This window comes from Neomonachus schauinslandi, chromosome X (assembly GCF_002201575.2).
Source record: "Neomonachus schauinslandi chromosome X, ASM220157v2, whole genome shotgun sequence".
Taxonomy (NCBI): Eukaryota; Metazoa; Chordata; class Mammalia; order Carnivora; family Phocidae; genus Neomonachus; species Neomonachus schauinslandi.
The window spans coordinates 80,119,962-80,141,612 of record NC_058419.1 but is presented as its reverse complement, the minus strand read 5'-3'; the positions used below and the strand labels follow the sequence as shown (position 1 = coordinate 80,141,612).

Here is a 21,651-nt window from a genome sequence, read left to right as displayed (position 1 = left end):
GAGATTGAAGGAGGTATAACTTGTAGCTATAGAATATGCTTATAAAGCTTCAAATTATGGCTACCATCTCATTTATTCCTCACAACAACCCTGCAACATAGAAATTATAATCCCATTTTACAAATGAAGAAATTGAAGTTCAGAGATAGGAAGTAACTTTCATAGTTAATAAGTGGGAAGCTGGGATTAAAAACCAGGTCTGTTTGGCTCCAAAGCTAGTGGATTTTCTGCTATTCTATCATAAACTCTAACCCTTCAATGCTCTACTCCATTGGAAAGATAAGGAAACAGATCCAGTGAGTAAAATCAATCACTAAGGATCAAACAGGTCAGCAGGTAATTTAGTGGTCAGTAGGTAACAGAACTAGACGGGGCCTCCTGAATCCTAGTCCAATGTTACTACATTTTCCTGTATCATGACAGAGAATCTAAATTTATTGCCCTCTCTAAGCCATACTTTCTCATCAGTAATAATGAAAAACCTGAGAGAAGGTAAGGAAAGGAGGAGAAAGAGGATAAGAAGCTAATGCAATATTTCATTCATCCATTCAATAAACACATTCTGATGCACACTCTGTAAAGCAGGACATGAGTTCTGAAGTCTCAAAGATAGATGAGATATGCATGATGGGGTCCCAAGGAGCTCACAATCCAGCAAGTAGGACAGAGAGTAAACCAGTAAATATAGAGTTCCCACACAGTTTGTTAAGTTCTCTGTCAGGCATTCGAAAGAATAAGGGGGAAGGACAAATTAATTACACTTGGGGTAATCTAAGATCATTTCTTGGAGAAAGCAGCATTTGAACCAGTACTTTTAGGAAGGCAGGCCTTTTATAGACAGGCATGGGGGATGGGAGTGGGGAACAAAGACATTCCAGGTAGAGGAACACCATAAGCAACGGTATGACATTGGCAGAAGGCAGAATATGTTTAGGGGATGGTGAGTCATTCACTGTGACTGAAGCCTGAGAGACTGGCTGGTGTGGATTGTGGAGGGCCTTGAACAACAGGCTAAAAAGCTTGGGCTTAAACCTGCAGACCAAGAAGATCCTTGGAGGCTGTAGGTATGGTAAGCTTTGTGCTTTGAAACATGACTCTGAGGCTTTGTGCTCTGTGAGAATGGACTGGACTGGAGCAGATAGAAAGCATGTGCATTAGGGCAAAGACCCATCCATCACCATCCCATGTTCTCCTAACACCTAGCAGAAGCTACTTGGAGCCGGAGTCCTCCACAAGAACTATTCCTTCTCTCCTCTTCTGCCAATGTTCTACTCCTCCCACAAGACCAAGCTCAAATATACCCTATCTAGAAGCTTTCTCTGCCTTCCAGTTGGTGATTTCCTCTGTGAGCCCCCTCAGTACCCTGATCTAGGATTCCTTAAGTGACCATGAGGTGTTAGTATGCATCTCAGCCAGATAGAAAACTCTTCAAGGACAGGGTGTGAATCTCATTAATTTTTGCATCTTCAATGCCTAGCATGGGTTTTGGCACATAAAAAACCATTGGAAAACCCTTTGCCAGTGAATTAGAGAAAGTGCATGAAGGAAAAGAAGAAATGGGAGAAAGAGAGGAGGAGAGTTGAAGAGAGGGAGGGAAGGGGGAAGATAGGATGCTGAGATGGGCAAGAGAAAGGAGAGAAAAATAATGGAGAAAAGGTGAGTATAGGGTCAAGGTGGGATTATTTTTTCTTCCCATCAGTAGAGCCAAGTAGCAGACCTGGCACAGTGAGTGTCGGCTTTGGAATCAACCAGATGTGGGCTCATTTCCTGGTTCTGTCACTCAGGGGCCATGTGCCTTTAGAGGTACTTCACCTCTTGGGCATTAATTTAATCAACTGTAAAATGATGATAATACTAGATTCTTTTTCATGGGCATTTTAGAACTTAAGAATAGATGTTAGTTCTTTGAGGATAGGCATCCTATCCTACTTGTCTTTGCCCAATATCCAACAAGGGCTTTTACACAGCTATCTGCTCAGTGAATAATTAATGATTGAATAAATAAATGCCCAAGGAGAACTGTTTGCTGCAATGGGGAGCAGTGCTCCATTTCACAAGAGAGAGTCTAAGTACTTGCTTAGTGTACCAGGAAAGGAGGAACATGGTCGCAATATAATTTTTAGATAAGTTGATATTCATTGAAAGTATCGATATAGTCATTGGGGATAAATAAAAAACACTGGTAGACTTTCTTACCATTACTGTTTTTATTCAGAATTGTATATGATGTGGAGGCACCCTATTTCTTACTGTTTAGAGCCTCTAAATGTCTTAATCTGGTCATACTTGAGAGAAGGAAAGGAATATGACCTGGTCCCCTGTCCCCAGAACAGCTCCTGGGGAAAGATACCCAGACACACACTACAACAGCACACTCTGTAATTAGTGTTGGCATAGAGGGGGCTGTTGGGAGGGTTGGTATGGGAGCTCAGAGAAGCACAGTCCTCTTAGGGGGAACAGAGCCATCAAATAGGAATGGAGATACAGGGTGGGGGTGGGTAGAAAAATCAAATGGGGAATAGGAGAGAGTGATTACTAAATAACTGATAGTAAGCAGAAAAGAGACCACACTGAGGAGAATGGAAAGTTGGAAATAGGGAGTGAAGGAGGAGATTGACAGGCAGGGAAGGAGGCCCTTCTGGAGGTGGAAAAAGGCAGGACCACTTCCAGCTGGGGAGGGGAAGTAAAAAAGCTCAGACCTAAGGAGAGGCTTGGAGAGAGTGGACACCTTCTGAACTCCAGAGGATGAGGTGAATGAAGGTGCCCAGCTTTAGTAAAGACCCTGTGGGAACCTCTGGGCTGTGGCTTCAATATGCTTGATTCTACATACCCTAAGGCTTGAAGAAAATCTTAAGGTTTTGGATAAATGGTAATGCTAATCAAAATAGTATTATTGGTGTGATAATAATAATAATGGTAATAAATAATAATAATGGTAATAAAAATAGTATATTACTCATAGGATTGTGTTAAGTTCTTGCAAAACTGAAGGTCCTTGAGAACAGACATTTAATCTTACTAGTTTTCCTATACCTAGTACCTAGAATACAGTTAGGCATAGAGTATGTGCTCAAGAAATTGTAAAACTTTTAAGAGTGTGGTGGTGGTGGTAGTAGTAGTAGTTGTTGTAGTAATAGTAGTAGTAGTAATCCTAAGATTGGTAATAATGTTTTGAGGCATTCTGAGGCCTGCTACCTTACTCTTCAGCCAGTGGCCGGTAGGGGGCTATAGAACAAAGGGTTTCAGAGACATACCTTTAGTCGGTGTTCCTATCCAGTTGAGATATCTTGTGAGCTTCATGGAGATGTAGGTCTTTCCTCGAGCTGGTAAACCCACCATGATCACCATTGTGGGGGAATTGGTAAACTGGGGTATTGATGCTGGAAGATAAACAAAATCTCAAAGGCTTATCCCCAGGTCCCCATCATCTTCTGTTATCAGCTCAGAGATGTTGAATTGGGAAAACATCTTCCCTTCTATTATAACAATGACAATAACAAAAACCTGGAAATTTTCAAACTGACTTCTGAATTCATCAGAAAACTGAGATTACAGTGTGAACAGCTAAAACCAAATCCATAAAGACAGGCAGTCATCTGCAGGGAGCAATAGGGCCCAGGTATTTGCTTATCTTTCACAGATACTACTGCACAACATATAAACTCATAAGAGGATTCAGCTAAAAATTTTTAATAAATTGCTAAAGGTTCATTGTGGGCTAGCATGAGAATGTGAAGCCCCTGGGGCTGAAGACATAGGCGGTTTTGCATCCTCTAGGAATTCCACCAGGTACAGAAGAATCCTGAAAAAGATGCCCTGTAGTTCTGGCTTGGAGAGGAAAACAGAATAGCAGCCATTGCTGAAATTGTGCCCAGGCCATTCTCCCTTTGTATTCTATGAAACAAAAACCTTAGTCTTCATAGAGAAAGGGAATGCAACTGTAGTTTGAGAGCACTGGTGGAAATTAAGTGCTGCTGACAGAGAGGAATGGCCAACACTATTGAAACTCTGCTGAGACCAATCTACTCCATCTCCCCTAAAGAAAATAAGCCTTAATCTGAAGAAGGAAGGGCAACAGAAAGTGAGGACACTGGTAGAAACTCAACACAGCTGGAGAAGGAAAGTGGAAAAATGCTGTAGCCCAGGAGGCATCGGAATATGCACTAGGCGCACCATTATAGTTAAAGAAGAATCAGGAACACATGGGAAGGTCACACCTCCAAGATTGAGGATAAAACTGCCTAAGATGGAGGCTTAATCAGACTAACATGGAATGTCATTAGTCCCCTATTCCCTACTATCAGGCTAAAATAAGTAAAATAATAGAAGACTACATCTTCAAAGGATGCAAAAGATAATTGTCTCCAGAGAGCAGTCCAAAGGGAAGAATCAAGGCAAGAAAAAAAATAGTCTGAAGAGACAAATCATTAGGATCAGACTCAGTTATGATACTCATGTTGGAATTATCAGGCAAGGAATTTAAAATAGTTACGATTGATAAGTTAAAAGCTTTATTGAAAAGGTAGACAGCATGCAAGATCAGATAGATAATTTCAATAGGGGGATGGAAAGTATAAGAAAGAATCAAATATAAATGCAAGAGAAGAAACACAGTAATTGATCTGAAGAATGTCTTCAATGTTCTCATAAGTGAACTTAACATAGCTGAGAAATATATGAACTTGAAGATAGATCAGTAGAAATTACACACCCTAAAAAGCAGAGAGAAAAAAAAATTGTAAAAAAACAAACAAACAAAACAAAACAACCCAGAACAAAACATCCAAGAACTTTGTATAAAATAGTGTAATATATATGTAACATAGAAATATCATATATAGACATATATATGTAATTAGAATATATATATATAATGTAATATATATGTAATTAGAATAACAGAACGAGAAGAGGGAGATAATGGGAAAGAAGAAATATTTGAAGAAAGAACTGCCAAAATTTTCCAAAATTCAGTTATTGATACCAAACCACAGATTCAAGTATCTCAGAGAATACCAAGCAAGATAAATAAAATTTTAAAAAGAAGCACACCACACCAGACATAGCAAATTCAAACTGCAGAAAATCCGGCAAAAATAAAATACTGAAGGAGGCCAGGAAAAAGAGGTAGTAGGAACACCTTACTTACAGAAGAACAAGGAGGAGAATTATACTGGACTTCTTGTCAGAAGCCACATAAGCAAAAAAGATAGTGGAATAAAAAATTTAAAGTATTGGAAGTAAGCAACAACAGCAACAACAACAAAAAAGCCCCACAAACCCTGCCAATCCAGAATTCTAAATTCAGCAAAAATGTCCTTCAAAAATAAAGGCAAAATAAATACTTTTATTTCAGACCAAAAAAAAAAAAAACAGGAAATTCATCACAGGCAGACCTTTCTTATAAGAAATATTAAAGAACAATATTTAGGCAGAAAAGATCTGATATAGGTCAGAAAATTGGATCTACATCATTAAAGAAAAGCATTGGAAAAGGAATAAATTAAGGCAAAATATACCTTTTATTTTGCATATTCTTAATTGTTCTAAAAGATAACTGACCATTTAAAACAATAATAGTAATAATGTATTGGGTGTTCATAGCATATATCAAAATGAAATAAGTAAAACAATGACACAAGGAAAGGGAGGAAGAGTCTGGGAATATTCTGTTATAAGGTATTTGTTCTACATGTAAAGTAATATAGTGTTATTTGAAGGTGAACCCAAATTATTTTAAAACATAAAATGTAAACCCTAGGGGAAACACAAAAAAAAAAAAAAAAAAAAAAAAAAAAAAGCACGAAGATATATAAATGATAAGTAAACACAAGCAATAAAATTAGATCATGAAAAATGCTCAGATAAGATGAGGAAAAAGCAAAAAAAAAAAAAAGATAAAAAAGAAACAAAGAAATCTGGGAAGATGGTGGTGGAATAGGAAAACTCTAGGCTTGCCTTGTCCCACAAATACAACTAGATAACTATCAAATCATCCTAATAACCCCAAAACCAACCTGAAGAATGGCAGAACAAACTTCACAACTAAAGGTAGAGAAGAGCCCACATCGAAGAAAGTAAGAAGTGTGGAAACACACCTTGGGAGAGAAACAGATCATTGTCACCATGGTGGGGAAGGAGCTGCAGTTGCAGAAAAGGGTGACACAGACTAGCACACAGGGGAGCCCACATAGAGAAGACAAGCATCAATGGAAATTGGCTTGGAAAGTAAGAGGGGCTGAATTTTGTGAGTTCTTGCAACCACCAAGACTTAAAGCCTGGAGATTTAAAGGCCAGCAGGATTGGCTCTGGGAAAGCACAGAGGGCATTAAGGATGCTCTTGGAGAGAAAGCAGGGCAAACAGTCTGCGGGCATAAAACTTGAAAACAGCAATCTGAAGAGTGCCTGGGACACACAATGGGGAGGTTATTTGCTCATCTTGGAGTGTGTCACTGAGTGGTAGCATTCAGGGAAAGACCCCACTGGGAACAAAGCGAATGACAGGCACCATTTCTCTCCCCTACCCCTCAGTTTAAGAACAGGACCACTTGTGGGACCCAGCCGAGGCCTACACTTGCTACCAAACTAGCTTATACCAAACCGTGACCTCCCCCCCACACACACACACTCTGGTGGAACTGCCCTTCCCAGTCATGCTTGCCTCAGTTCCATTGTGGCAGGACCCTTCTCCTAGAAGACGAGCTCAAACCCCTGCCCACATTGCATCCCTCGAACCAGGAGTTTTGCAGGGCTTTGGTTCTGGCAGCAATGGTGGAAGCACAAGCAGACCAGAACACACCTAGTTAAAAATTGCCACACTCAGACCAGGTACCAAATATTGCCCACAACAGGTGAAGAGAGCCTTTGCAGATGACTAGCCTGAAGGATAAAGCAGCCATGATACAGTGGCAGAGCACATGCAGCACCAATTGGAGACATGCCCTGAAGCACTAGGCCATGGGGAATAGAGGACACTATACTATGGGGTATTATAGGACCTCTTCTTCATAAGGCCATTATCCTCAAGAACAGGAGAAGTAGCTGACTTTCCTCACATACAGGAACATGCATAAGTACTTACACAAAATGAGAAGACAGACAAATTTATTCCAAATGCAAGAATTGGATAAGGCCATGACCAGAGGTCCAAGCAAAACAGATATAAGTGACATGCCTGACAGAGAATTTAAAGTAATGATCATAAAGATACACACTGGACTTGAGAAAAGACTGGAAGGCATCAATGAGTCCCTTAATACACAGATAAGGAATAACATAACAGAGATAAAGGGTTCAATAACTGAAATGAGAAACACACTTGATAAAATGAACAGCAGGCTGGAAAAAGCAGAACAAATTAGTGATCTAGAAGACAGTAATCAAAAGTAATCAAGCTGAACAAAAGAAAAAAGAATTGTGCAAAATGAGAATAGGTTTAGGGAACGGAGAGACTCCATCAAACATAATAACATTCATATTATAGGGATCCCAGAAGAAGAGAAAAAATAGTGGGCAGAAAATTTACTTGCACAAATAATAATGAAAAAATTCCCTAATCTGAGGAAGGAAACAGATATCCAGATCCAAGGGACACAGCAATGCTCCAACAAAATCAATAAAAGCATATCCACACTAAGACATATTATAATCAAAATGGCAAAAATTAGTGATGAAGAAAAATTTTACAGGCAGCAAGTCAAAAGTTACATACAAGGGAAACCCCATAAGGCTGTAAATGAACATTTCAGCAGAAACCTTGCAAACCAGAGAGAGGGAAATGATACATTCAAATTGCTGAATGGGAAAAATATAGAGCCAAGATACTCTATACAGCAAGGCTATCATCCAGAAAAGGAGGGGAGATAAAGAGTTTCTCAGATAACTAACATAACATAATTTAAAAAAAAAAGTTTCTCAGACAAACAAAAACTGAAGGAGTTCATGATCATTAAACCAGCCTGCAAGAAATATTAAAGGGGACACTTTGAGTGGAAAGGAAGGATTATAAATGAGAAGATGAAGGTAGGAAACACAAAAGCAATAAAAATTAATACTTCTGTAAAAAACCAGTAAAGGAACTCACAAAATAAAAGATTGCAAAATATGACACCATATATCTCAAACATGGGAAGGAGAGGAGTAAATAATGAGTTCAAACTTAAATGACCATCAACTTGATATAGACTGCTATATATGGGAGATGTTATATGCAAATCTAATTGTAACCACAAATCAAAAACCACTAATATGTATGCAAAGAAAAAGAGAAAGAAATATAAATGTATCACTAAGGAAACCCAGCAAACCATGAAAGAAAGAAAGAAGGAAAGAGAATGAACAGAGAAAAATTTCAGAAACAATCACAAAACAAGTAATAAAATGGCAAGAAATACATATACATCAATAATTACTTTGAAAGTAAATGGACTAAATGTTCTGATCAAAAGACACAAAGTAATACAATGGATTAAAAAGCAAGACCGATCTATATGCTGCCCACAAGAGACCCATTTTAGACTGAGACACGTGCAGATTGAAACTGGGAGGATGGAGAAGAATTTATCATGCAAATGGATGTTAAAAGAAAACTGGAGGAGCAAAAATTATATCAGACAAACTAGATTTTAAAACAAAGACTGTCACAAGAGACAAAAAAGGACACTGTATAATCAAATGGGGACAATCCAACAAGAAGATATAACAGTTGTAAATATTTATGCATCCAAGATGGGAACACCCACATATGAAAAAGAGATAAAAACAAACACAATGGGGAAGAGCAAGGTGGTGGAGGAGTAGGAGACCTAAATTTTGTCCAGTCCCAGGAATTCAGCTAGATAGGTATCAGACCATTATGAACACCTACAAACTCAACAGGAGATCAAAGAATAGCAGCAATTCTATAAACAGAAAAGCGACCACTTTCTGGAAGTTAAGACTTGTGAAGAAGTGAAAATGAGGCGATATTTGGGAAGATAGACCACAGGGGGAAGGAGCCTCCTTCAGCCAGCTACCAGCAAGTGATAGAGCACCAGAGCAAAAAATGGGAACTTTTAAAAGTCAGCTCCGCTGAGGGACGTCGCTCCAGTGGCTAAGTGGGGGTGGAACCCTCGCTGGGACAGTGTGGTCTCAGGTCCCTCAGGGTCACAGAAAGACCGGGAGTGTCTGAGTGTGGCAGAGCTCCCAGGTATCAGATTGGGGAAGCCGGCTGGAAAGATGAGCCGAGAAGTGGGGTCTCAGCTCGGGGTTGCCATGAACTGTGATCCGTCGCACAGTTAGGCCACTGTTCTTCGAGCAGGGACCCAACAAGCAGCAGATCTGGGGAGACTCCCTTTCCTCCCCTGGGAGGAGTGGCACAGGAGCGCACTGCAGAAATCTGTTGGGTTTGGAGACTCCAAATGGGGTTGTGTGTCAGAGATAGAAATGCTTGGTCACAGGCCAGGTGATCACAGAGTGCAGCCAGAGACCAGGGAGACAGGAGTGATTGACTGCTTTTCTCTGAGGGAGCACTGAGGAGTGGGGCCCTGAGCTCTTGGCTCCTTTGGGATTAGAGACTGGGAGGCTGCCATTTTCATTCTTATCCTCCAAAGCTGTATGGAAAGCTTTCAGGGAACAAAAGCTACCGAGAGCAAACCTGAACAGGTTACCTAGCCTAGTCCCTGACAAGGGCAGTGCAATTCCGCCTCGGGCAAAGACATTTGAGAATCACTGCAACAGGCCCCTCCCCCAGAAGATCAGCAAGAACATCCAGCCAAGACTCAGTTTCCCAGTCAATGAGAACTGCAAAGCTAGAGCACTAGAGAAATACAGCACGTAGAATTCATGACTTTTTTCCCATGATTCTTTAGTCTTTCAAAGTTAATTTTTAAAATTTTCTTTGTTTTTTTCTTTTTCTATATTTAAAAAATATTTTTTTCCCTTTTTCAACCATCTTATCAATTTTTTTTTCTAAAATCTTTTTTCATTTTCATTTTTAGAGTCATATTCTATCCCTTCATTATAGTTAACCTTAAGTTTTCTCTCTTTAAAATTTTGGGATACAGTTTCTTCTAACAGACCAGTATACACCCTAAATCTCTAGTGTATAGATTTGTTCTAGTCTCATGCCTGATCACATTCTCTCCCTTTTTATTTTATTTTTTTAATTTGTCTTCTTCTTTTTTCAACAAACTTCTTATCAATTCCTTTTATAAAATCATTTATATATATATTTTAAATTTTATTATGTTATGTTAGTCACCATACAATACATCATTAGTTTTTGATGTGGTGATCCATGATCCACTGTTTTCGTATAACAACCAGTGCTCCATGCAGTACGTACCCTCCTTAATACCCATCACTGGGCTAACCAATCCCCCCTCTCCCTTCCCCTCTAAAACCCTGTTTGTTTCTCAGTGTCCATAGTCTCTCATGGTCCATCTCTCCATCCGATTCCCCCCCCTTCATTTTTCCCTTCCTTCTACTAATGTCCTCCATGCTATTCCTTATGTTCCACAAATAAGTGAAACCAGATGATAATTGACTTTCTCTGCTTGACTTATATCACTTAGCATAAAATCCTCCAGTCCCATCCATGTTGATGTAAAAGTTGGGTATTCATCCTTTCTGATGGTTGAGTAATATTCCATTGTATATATGGACCACATCTTCTTAATTTTTATCTTTACAGTCATATTCCATCCCTTCATCATATTTACCCTTATTTTTGTACATATTTAAGTTTTTCTTTCTTTAAAATTTTGGGAGGCAGTGTCTTCTAACAGACCAAAATACGCCCAAAATCTAGTGTGTGGCACTGATCTATTCACCAGCCTGATCATATTTAAATGACACACTGGACCAAATGGACTTCACAGATATATTCAGAACATTCCACCCCAAAGCAACAGAATGCACATTCTTCTCTAGTACCCATGGAACATTCTCCAGAATAGATCACATCCTAGGTCACAAATCAGCTCTCAACTGGTACCAAAAGTTTGGGATCATTCCCTGCATATTCTCAGACCACAATGCTTTGAAACTAGAACTTAATCACAAGAGGAAAGTCGGAAAGAGCTCAAATACATGGAGGCTAAAAAGCATTCTAGTAAAGAATGAATGGGTCAACCAGGAAATTTAAGAAAAATTTTTAAAAAATCATGAAAACAACTGAAAATGAAAACACAACTCTTCAAAATCTTTGAGATGCAGCAAAGGTGGTCCTAAGAGGAAAGTATATAGCAATACAAGCCTTTCTCAAGAAACAAGAAAGGTCTCAAATACACAACCTAACCCTACACCTAATGGAGCTGGAGAAAGAACACCAATTAAAGCCTAAACCCAGCAGGAGAAGAGAGATAATAAAGATCAGAGCAGAAATCAATGAAATAGAAACCAAAAGAATAGTAGAAGAGATTAACGATACTAGGAGTTTCTTTTAAAGAATTAATAAGATCTATAAACCCCTGGCCAGACTTATCAAAATGAAAAGAGAAATGGCCCAAATAAATAAAATCATTAATGAAAGAGGAGAGATCACAACCAACACCAAAGAAATACAAACAATTAAAAGAACATATTATGAGTAACTATATGCCAGCAAATTAGACAATCTGGAAGAAATGGATGCATTCCTAGAGATGTATAAACTACGAAAATTGAACCACAAAGAAATAAAAATCCTGAACAGACCCATAACCACTAAGGAAATAGAAACAGTAATAAAAATCTCCCAAGAAACAAGAGCCCAGGGCCAGAAGGTCTTTCCAGGGGAATCCTACCAAACATTTAAAGAAGAATTAATACCTATTCTTCTGAAACTGTTCCAAAAAATAGAAATGGAAGGAAAACTTCCAAACTCATTTTATGAGGCCAGCATTACCTTGATCCCCAAACCAGAAAAGACCCCATCAAAAAGGAGAATTACAGACCAATATCCCTGATGAACACAGATGCAAAAATTCTCACCAAAATACTAGCCAATAGGTTCCAACAGTACATGAAAAGGATTATTCACCACAACCAAGTGGGATTTATTCCTGGGCTGCAAGGTTGGTTCAACATCTGTAAATCAATCAACATGATACAATACATTAATAAAAGAAAGAACAAGAACCATATGATCCTCTCAATAGATGCAGAAAAAGCATTTGACAAATACAGCATCCTTTCTTGATCAAAACTCTTCAGAGTGTAGGGATAGAGGGTACATACCTCAGTATCATAAAAGCCATCTATGAAAAACCCACAGCGAGTATCATTCTCAATGGGGAAAAACTAAGAGCTTTCACCTAGGGTCAGGAACACAGCAGGGATGTCCACTATCACCACTGCTATTCAACATAGTACTATAAGTCCTAGCCACAGCAATCAGACAACAAAAAGAAATAAAAGGCATCCAAATTGGCAAAGAAGAAGTCAAACTCTCACTCTTTGCAGATGATATGACACTTTATGTGGAAAACCCAAAAGACTCCACCGCAAGACTGCTAGAACTCATACAGGAATTCAGTAAAGTGGCAGGATATAAAATCAATGCATAGAAATCAGTGGCATTTCTATACACCAACAAGACAGAAGAAAGAGAAATTAAGGAGTTGATCCCATTTACCATTGTACCCAACCATAAGATACCTAGGAATAAATCTAACCAAAGAGACAAAGGATCTGTACTCAGAAAACTATAGAATACTCCTGAAAGAAATTGAGGAAGATGCAAAGAAATGGAAAAACGTTCCCTGCTCATGGATTGGAAGAAAAATATTGTGAAGATGTCAATGCTACCTAGATCAGTCTACACATTTAATGGAATCCCTATCAAAATACCATCAACTTTTTTCAAAGAAATGGAACAAATAATCTTAAAATTTGTATGGATCCAGAAAAGACCCCGAATAGCCAGAGGAATGTTGAAAAAGAAAAGCAAAGCTGGCGGCATCACAATTCTGGACTTCAAACTCTATTACAAAGCTGTAATCATCAAGACAGTATGGTACTGACACAAAAACAGACACATAGATCAACAGAACAGAATAGAGAGGCCAAAAGTGGACCCTCAACTCTATGGTCAACTAATCTTTGACAAAGCAGGAAAGAATGTCCAATGGAAAAAAGACAGTCTCTTCAACAAATGGTGTTGGGAAAATTGGACAGCCACATGCAGAAGAATGAAGCTGGACCATTTCCTTACACCACACACAAAAATAGACTCAAAGTGGATGAAAGACCTCAATGTGAGACAGGAATCCATCAAAATCCCAGAGGAGAACACAGGCAGCAACCTCTTCGACCTCAGCTGAAGCAACTTCTTCCTAGAAACATCGCCAAACATAAGGGAAGCAAGGGCAAAAATGAAGTATTGGGACTTCATCAAGATAAAAAGTTTTTGCACAGCAAAGGAAACAGTCAACAAAACCAAAAGACAACCGACAGAATGGGAGAAGATATTTGCAAATGACATATCAGATAAAGGGCTGGTATCCAAAATCTATAAAGAACTTATTAAACTCAACACCCAAAGAACAAATACTCCAAACCAGAAATGGGCAGATGACATGAACAGACATTTTTCCAAAGAAGACACCCAAATGGCCAACAGACACATGAAAAAGTGCTCAATATCACTTGGCATCAGGGAAATCCAAATCAAACCTCAATGAGATACCACCTCACACAAGTCAGAATGACTAAAATTAACAAGTCAGGAAATGACAGATGTTGGTGAGGATGCGGAGAAAGGGGAACCCTCCTACACTGTTGGTGGGAATGCAAGCTGGTGCAGCCACTCTGGAAAACAGTATGGAGGTTCCTCAAAATGTTGAAAATAGAGCTACCATATGATCCAGCAATTGCAGTACTGGGTATTTACCCCAAAGATACAAATGTAGTGATCCGAAGGGGTACATGCACCCCAATGTTTATAGCAGCAATGTCCACAATAGCCAAACTATGGAAAGAGCCAAGATGTCCATCAACAGATGAATGGATAAAGAAGATGTGGTATATATACAATGGAATATTATGCAGCCATCAAAAAAATGAAATCATGCCATTTGCAATGACGTGGATGGAACTAGAGGGTATTATGCCAAGCGAAATAAGTCAATCAGAGAAAGACAATTATCATATGATCTCACTGATATGAGGAATTTGAAAAACAAGACAGAGGATCATAGGGGAAGGGAGGAAAAAATGAAACAAGATGAAACCAGAGAGGGAGATAAACTTTAAGAGACTCTTAATCTCAGGAAACAAACTAAGGGTTGCTGGAGTGGTGGGAAGTGGGAAGGATGGGGTGGCTGGGTGATGGACATTGGGGAAGGTATGTGCTATGGTGAGTTCTGTGAATTGTGTAAGACTGATGAATCATAGACCTGTACCTCTGAAACAAATAACACATTATATGTCAAAAAAAAAAAAGAAGAAGAAGAAGAAGAAGAAGATAGTAGGAAGGGACGGGCGCCTGGGTGGCTCAGTTGGTTAAGCGACTGCCTTCGGCTCAGGTCATGATCCCGGGGTCCTGGGATCGAGTCCCACATCGGGCTCCCTGCTCGGCAGGAAGCCTGCTTCTCCCTCTCCCACTCCCCCTGCTGGTGTTCCCTCTCTCGCTGTGTCTCTCTCTGTCAAATAAATAAATAAAATCTTTAAAAAAAAAAAAAAAAAAGATAGTAGGAAGGGAATATGAAGGGGGGGAAATCGGAGGGGGAGACAAACCATGAGAGACTGTGGACTCTGAGAAACAAACTGAGGGTTTTAGAGGGGAGTGGGTGGGGGATGGCTTAGCCCAATGATGGGTATTAAGGAGGGCATGTACTACATGGAGCACTGGGTTTTATATTAAAACAATGAATCGTGGATCACTACATCAAAAACTAATGATGTAATGTATGGTGACTAACATAACTTAATAAAATAAAATTTAAAAAAGAAAAATCGGTTGCATTTCTATCCACCAATAATGAAGTAGCAGAAGGAGAAATCAAGGAATCAATCCCATTTACAGTTGCATCAAAAACTTTAAGATGCCTACAAATAAACCTAACTAAAGAGTTGAAGGACCTGTATCTTAAAACCTGTAAAACACTGATGAAAGTAATGTGTGAAGAGGACACAAAGAAATGAAAAGACATTTCATGCTCATGGATTTGAAGAACAAGTATTGTTAAAATGTCTACTTGAAACAATCTACACATTTAATGCAATCCCTATCAATGTACGAACAGCACTTTTCACAGAACTAGAACAAACAAAACTAAAATTTGTATGGAACCACAAAAGACCTCAAATAGCCAAAGCAAACTTGAAGAAGAAAAGCAAAGCTGGGGGGATCACAATTCCAGACATCAAGTTTTATTACAAAGCTGTAGTGATCAAAAAAGTATGGTGCTGGCACAAAAACAGACACATAAATCAATGGAATGGAATAGAAATCCCAGAAATGAACCCACAACTGTAGGGTCAGTTAATCTTCAGCAAAGCAGGAAAGAATATCCAATGCGAAAAAGTCTCTTCAACAAATGGTGTTGTGATAACTGGACACCAACCTGCAAGAGAATGAAACTGGACTACTTTCTTACACCATACACAAAAATAAATTCAAAATGGATGAAAGACCTAAATGTGAGATCTAAAACCACAAAAAACCTAGAGGAGAACACAAGCAGTAACCTCTTTGACAGTGCGCATAGCAACTTCTTTCTAGCTATGTCTCCTGAGGCAAGGGAAACAAGAGCAAAAATAAACTATTGGGATTATATCAAAATACAAAGCTTCTATATAGCAAAGGAACAATCAAGAAAACTAAAAGGCAACCTATGGAATATAAGAAGATATTTGCAAATAACTTCCCTGATAAAGCATCAGTATCCAAAATATATAAAGAACTTATAAAATGCAACATCCATAAAAGTAATAATCTAATTAAACATAAGCAGGAGACATGAATAGACATCTTCCCAAAGAAATAGAAATGGCCAATAGACACATGAGAAGATGCTCAACATCACTGACCATCAGGGAAATACATATCAAAACTACAATGAGATTCACCTTACACCTGTCAGAATGGCTAACATCAACACCACAAGAACAAAATATGTTGGCAAGGATGTGGAGAAAATAGAACCTCTTGCACTTTTGTTGGGAATGCAAACTGGGGTAGTCACTGTGGGAAACAGTATGGAGGGTCCTCAAAATTTTAATGATAGAACTATCCTATGGTATGGCAATTGCACTACTAGGTATTTATCCAAAAAATACAAAAATACTAATTCAAAGGGATACAGGTACCCCAATGTTTATAGCAGTATTATCTACAATTGCCAAATTATAGAAACAGCCCAGGTGTCCATCAACTGATGAATGGATAAAGAAGATGTGATATATAGATATAGATATATAAATGAAATATATATATAATGAAATATATATGAAAAATAAATAAGATGTGATATGTATATTTCATATACATATATATGTAATGAAATATTACTCAGCCATAAAGGAGAATGAAATCTTGCCATTTGCAATGATATGGATGGAGCTAAAGAGTATTATGCTAAGTGAAATAAGTCAGAGAAAAACAAATACCTTATGATTTCATTTATATGTGGAATTTAAGGACAAACCAAATGAGCAAAGGGGAAAAAAAGAGAGAGTCAAACCAAGAAAGAGATTGTTAACTATAGAGAACAAACTGATGGTTATCAGAGGGGAGTTTGTTGGGGGTTGGGTTAAATAGGTGATGGGGATTAAGGAGTGCAGTTGTGATGAGCACTGGGTGTTGTATGTAAGTGAGGAATCACTGAATTCTACTCCAGAAACCAATATTGCACTCTAAGGTAGATAGTAATTTTTTTTTTAAAGTTTTAGGGGCAGAGATGAGGGAATGTGAAAAGGACAAAAATGCTATCCTGAAAGAGCTCTTAATGGCCAATGCTGGGATAAGTTGAGCAAGAAAATAAATAAGTAGAGTATTGAGTTATAACCTAAATAATAAAGGAGTCCATACATTTATATATAAATAATTGAATAAATAAATTGTAGAGAAGAGACAAATCTTCTTTACAGTAGGATTTCAAATAATAAATGTAGAAGGAATTAGGGAAACAGAAAATCACCATTAGAACACCACTGCAATGATTGCTGCATGCACAATCCACTGATGAATGCCAAAATTGGTGAGTGAAACTTTAAGGAGTATCTGGATATTTTCATAGCCTCAAATTATTTTTCCCACATTGCTGTGGTGGTTTTAATATATTTTTACAAATTATTTAGTGTTTCTTCCTCCAGGAGGTGGTGTTTGATTCCCCTTCTTTTGAGTGTGGGCTAGATTTAGTGAGTCACTTCCCAAGAATACGGTATGGAAAGGAAAAATAGTAACCTGGCAGACCTACCTAATCCAAGTATATCATGTCATCAATAATAAGTCATTTTTATATTATGTTGCCTCTGATATGATGATGAGAAGGGCCTTTCACCTGTAAGGTATTCCTCCTAAAACCCAAAACCCCAGTCTAAACATGAGTAAATATTAAACAATCCCAAATTGAGGGTCATTCTACAAAAAAAAAAAAAACAAAAACAAAACTGACCAAACTTTTCAAGGTCATGAAAAACTGTCACAGATTTGAGAATTCTAAGGCAATAAACCCAATGTGGTATACTAGATTGGATCTTGGAACATAAAAAAAAAAGGAAAATTAAAGAAAGCCAAATAAATTCTGTAGTTTAGTTAATAGTAACTATCAGTGTTGATTTTTCCTTTTGACAAATGTACTATGCTTATGTGAAATGCTAATATTAGTAGAAGTTAGAGGAAGGATATATAGGAACTCTATTAATCTAAAATTATTTTAAAATAAAACGTTAAACAAATAAAAATCTTATTCCCAGGACTGACTTAGATAGTCATCCACTTCCTGAACTCTTTGCATACCTAGCTAGCCACTTCAGATGGTGAAACTCTTATTTTTCCCACCACCAAATCTTGTTCTTTGGAAAGGATCCCATGACAGCCAGTCACATTTTCCCCAAGCACTTCTGCACACTTCCACGTAATTTTAAGTAGTACAATATTTGACTCAAGTTCTATATGGTAGAAAGCATATAGTAAATAATTTCACTCTGGCAATATTTTGAAATAGATTTGTAGAGTCCTCAGCACAAAACACCTGGAAGTACTAGATTTAAAGCAAATTAAGTATGGCTGAAGTGGTGCAAAAGTAATGGAAATCCCCAGAGGTCAGAAATGAGAAAAAGAAATACAGATCTGAGAGATAAACAAGCACTAAAGCCCATGTTTACCATGGTGGTCTGGAGCAGCGTTTTACAAACTGTGGATCAAGAATCCATCAGTAGGCCATGAAATCAATTTAGTGGGTGCAATAAGCAGCATATAATATGGTTTCTAGTGATTTTTACTCTGTTACTCATGCAATTTTGTAGTCACTTTCCTTTGAGTGTGAGCTGAGTCTAGTGACTTATTTTTAAAAAGTTGATAAAATAGGGCAAAAATGGTGGGTTATCACTTTTGAGATTTTATCAAAAAACTCTGGCCTCTATTTTGTTGGCACTGTCTTGTTTTCTTACTGGTTTGCTCTGATAGAAAGCATCTGTCATATTGTGAGCTGACCTATAAAGAGGCCTTTGTGGCAAGGAGCTAAGAGTAGTCTCTGGCCAGCAGTCAGTAAAAAAAATTGAGGACAAAAAACTATAACATTTCAATGGAATATGAGGAACTGACTCTTGCCAATAACCATGTGAGTAAACATGGAAGTGGATTCTCCCACAGTACACCTTTGAGAAGAGTGCAGCCCCACTCAATAGTTTGATCATAGCCTTGTGAGATCCTGGGCCAGAGGACCCAGCTTAGCTGTGCACTAATCTTTGACAGAAACTGAAAGATAATAGTTGCTTACTGTTTTTTTTAATTAAGTTTTTAACTCTACTGTAGTTAACAGTGTTATATTAGTTTTAGGTGTACAATATAGTGATTCAACAATTCCATACATCACCTGGTGCTCATCATGACAAGTGTACTCCTTAATCCCCGTCACCAATTTAACTCATCCCCACACCCACCTCCTCTCTTGTAACCATCAGTTTGTTCTCTATAGTTAAGAGTCTGTTTCTCAGTTTCTCCATTTTTGCCTTTGCTCATCTGTTTTGATTCTTAAATTCCACATATGAGTGAAATCATAAGGTATTTGTCTTTCTCTAACTTATTTCACTTAGCATTATGCAATCTAGCTCCATCCATGTTGTGGCAAAGGGCAAGATCTCATTCATTTTTATGGTTGAATAACATTCCATTGTATATATACCACACCTTTTTATCCATTCATCTACTGATAAACACTTGGGCTGCTTACATAATTTGACTATTATAAATATTGGTGCTATAAAAATAGGGGTGCATGTATTCCTTCAAATTAGTGTTTTTGTATTTTAGGGGTAAATATCTAGTAGTGTGATTACTGGATCATAGGGTAGTTCTAATTTTAAATTTTTGAGGAATCTCCATACTGTTTTCCACAGTGGATGCATCCATCTGCATTCCCATCAACAGTGCAAGAGGGTTCCTTTCTCTCAACTTCCTTGCCAACACATGTTTCTTGTGTTGTTAATTTTAGCCGTTCTGACAGGTGTGAGATGATATCTCACTGTAGTTTTGATTTGCCTTTCCCTGATAATCAGCGATGATTAGCATCCTTTCATGTGTCTGTTGGCCATCTGTATGTCTTCTTTGGAACAATATCTATTCATGTCTTCTACACACTTTTTATTTGGATTATTTGGTTTTGGGGGTTGAGTTTTATCAGTTCTGTATAAATTTTGGATACCAACCCTTTATGGGATATGTCATTTTCAAAGATCTCCCATTCTGTAGGTTGCCTTTTAACTTTGTTGATTGTTTTGTTCGCTGTGCAGAAATTTTTATTTTGATGTAGTCCCAATAGTTTATTTTTGCTTTTGTTTCCTTTGCCTCATGAGGCATATCTAGAAAGAAGTTGCAGGGCTGATGTCAAAGAAGTTACTGCCTGTGATCTTTTCTAGGATTTTTTTTTCATTCAAATCTCCAGAATCTTTATTCAAATCTATAGCACACATTTATATAGCACTGAAGTTCCCATTGTTGAAAATGGAATAATATCTAATAACTTCATTTCATACATCAGCCCATATTTATTTAGTGCCTAGCATGCCCCATACACTAGGGAGACATTGGGGATACAGAAGTGAATAATACACAGATCTTGCCTTAAGTTGCTCAGAATGTAGATTTATTTTTTTCCTTTAAATTATTTTTTTCTTATAATTTTAGTTAACATAGAGTGCAATATTGGTTTCAGGAATAGAATTCAGTGATTCATCACTTACATACAACACTCATCATAACAAGTGTCCTCTTTAATACCCATCACCCATCTAGCCCATCCCTCACTCACCTCCCTCCCTCAACCCTCAGTTTGATCTCTAACATTATGAGTCTCTTATGGTTTATTTCCTCTCTCCTTCTTTCCCCCTTCCCATATGTTCATCTGTTTTGTTTCTTAAATTCCACATATGAGTGAAATCATACAGTATTTGTCTTTCTATGACTTATTCCACTTAGCATAATACACTCTAATCCATCCACATCATTGCAAATGGCAAGATTTCATCCTTTCTGATGGCTGAGTAATATTCCATTATATATATATATATATATATATATATATATATAGAGAGAGAGAGAGAGAGAGAGAGCGCACATCTTCTTTATCCATTCATCGTGGATGGACATTTGGGTTCTCTCCATAGTTTGGCTATTGTTGATAATGCTGCTATAAATATTGGGGTGCATATACCCTTTGGAATCAGTTTTTTTTTTTTTTATCCTTTGGGTAAATACCTAGTAGTACAATTGCTGGATCATAGGATAGTTCTATTTTTAACTTTCTGAGGACCCTCCATACTGTTCTCCAGAGTGGCTGCACCAATTTGCATTCCCACCAGCAGGGTTCCCCTTTCTCTGCATCCTCGCCAACACCTGTTGTTTCTTGTGTTGTTAATTTTAGCCTTTCTGACAGGTGTGAGGTGGTATCTCATGATTTTGATTTGTATTTCCCTGACAATGAGTGATGTTGAGCATCTTTTCATGTGTCTATTAGCCATCCAGATGTCTTCTTTGGAAAAGTGTCTATTCATGTCTTTCGCCCATTTCTTAATGGATTATTCAGTTTTTGGGTGTTGAGTTTGATAAGTTCTTTGTAGATTTTGGATACCAACCTCTATCAGATATGTTGTTTGCAAATATCTTCTCCAATTCTGTAGGCTACCTTTCAGCTTTGTTGATTGTTTCCTTCACTGTGCAGGAGCTTTAATGAAAACTGGACCATTTTCTTACATCATATACAAAAATAAATTCAAAATGGTTGAATGATAAATGTGAGACAGGAAACCATCAAATCTTAGAGGAGAAACAGGCAGCAACCTCTTTGACCTCAGCTGCAGCAACTTCTTACTACACACGCTGCTGGAGGCAAGGGAAACAAAAGCATAAATGAACTATTGGGACTTCAGCTTCTAGGATTTTTATGGTTTAAGGTCTCACATTTAGGTCTTTCATCCATTTTGAATTTATTTTTGTGTATGGTATAAAAACAGTCCAATTTCTTTCAT

The 21,651-nt window shown here is 37.9% G+C and overlaps 1 protein-coding gene across 2 annotated transcripts in view; it reads right to left on the bottom strand.

Annotated features, from left to right (window-relative positions):
- PFKFB1 (6-phosphofructo-2-kinase/fructose-2,6-biphosphatase 1) overlaps nt 1–21,651 on the bottom strand; it is a 126,876-nt gene that overhangs the window by 47,899 nt on the left and 57,326 nt on the right. For both annotated transcript variants that reach the window (XM_021700194.1, XM_021700276.1), the window contains exon 2: nt 3,255–3,380. In XM_021700194.1, coding sequence (XP_021555869.1) covers nt 3,255–3,380 — 126 coding nt within the window. The remainder of the gene's footprint in view (nt 1–3,254; nt 3,381–21,651) is intronic.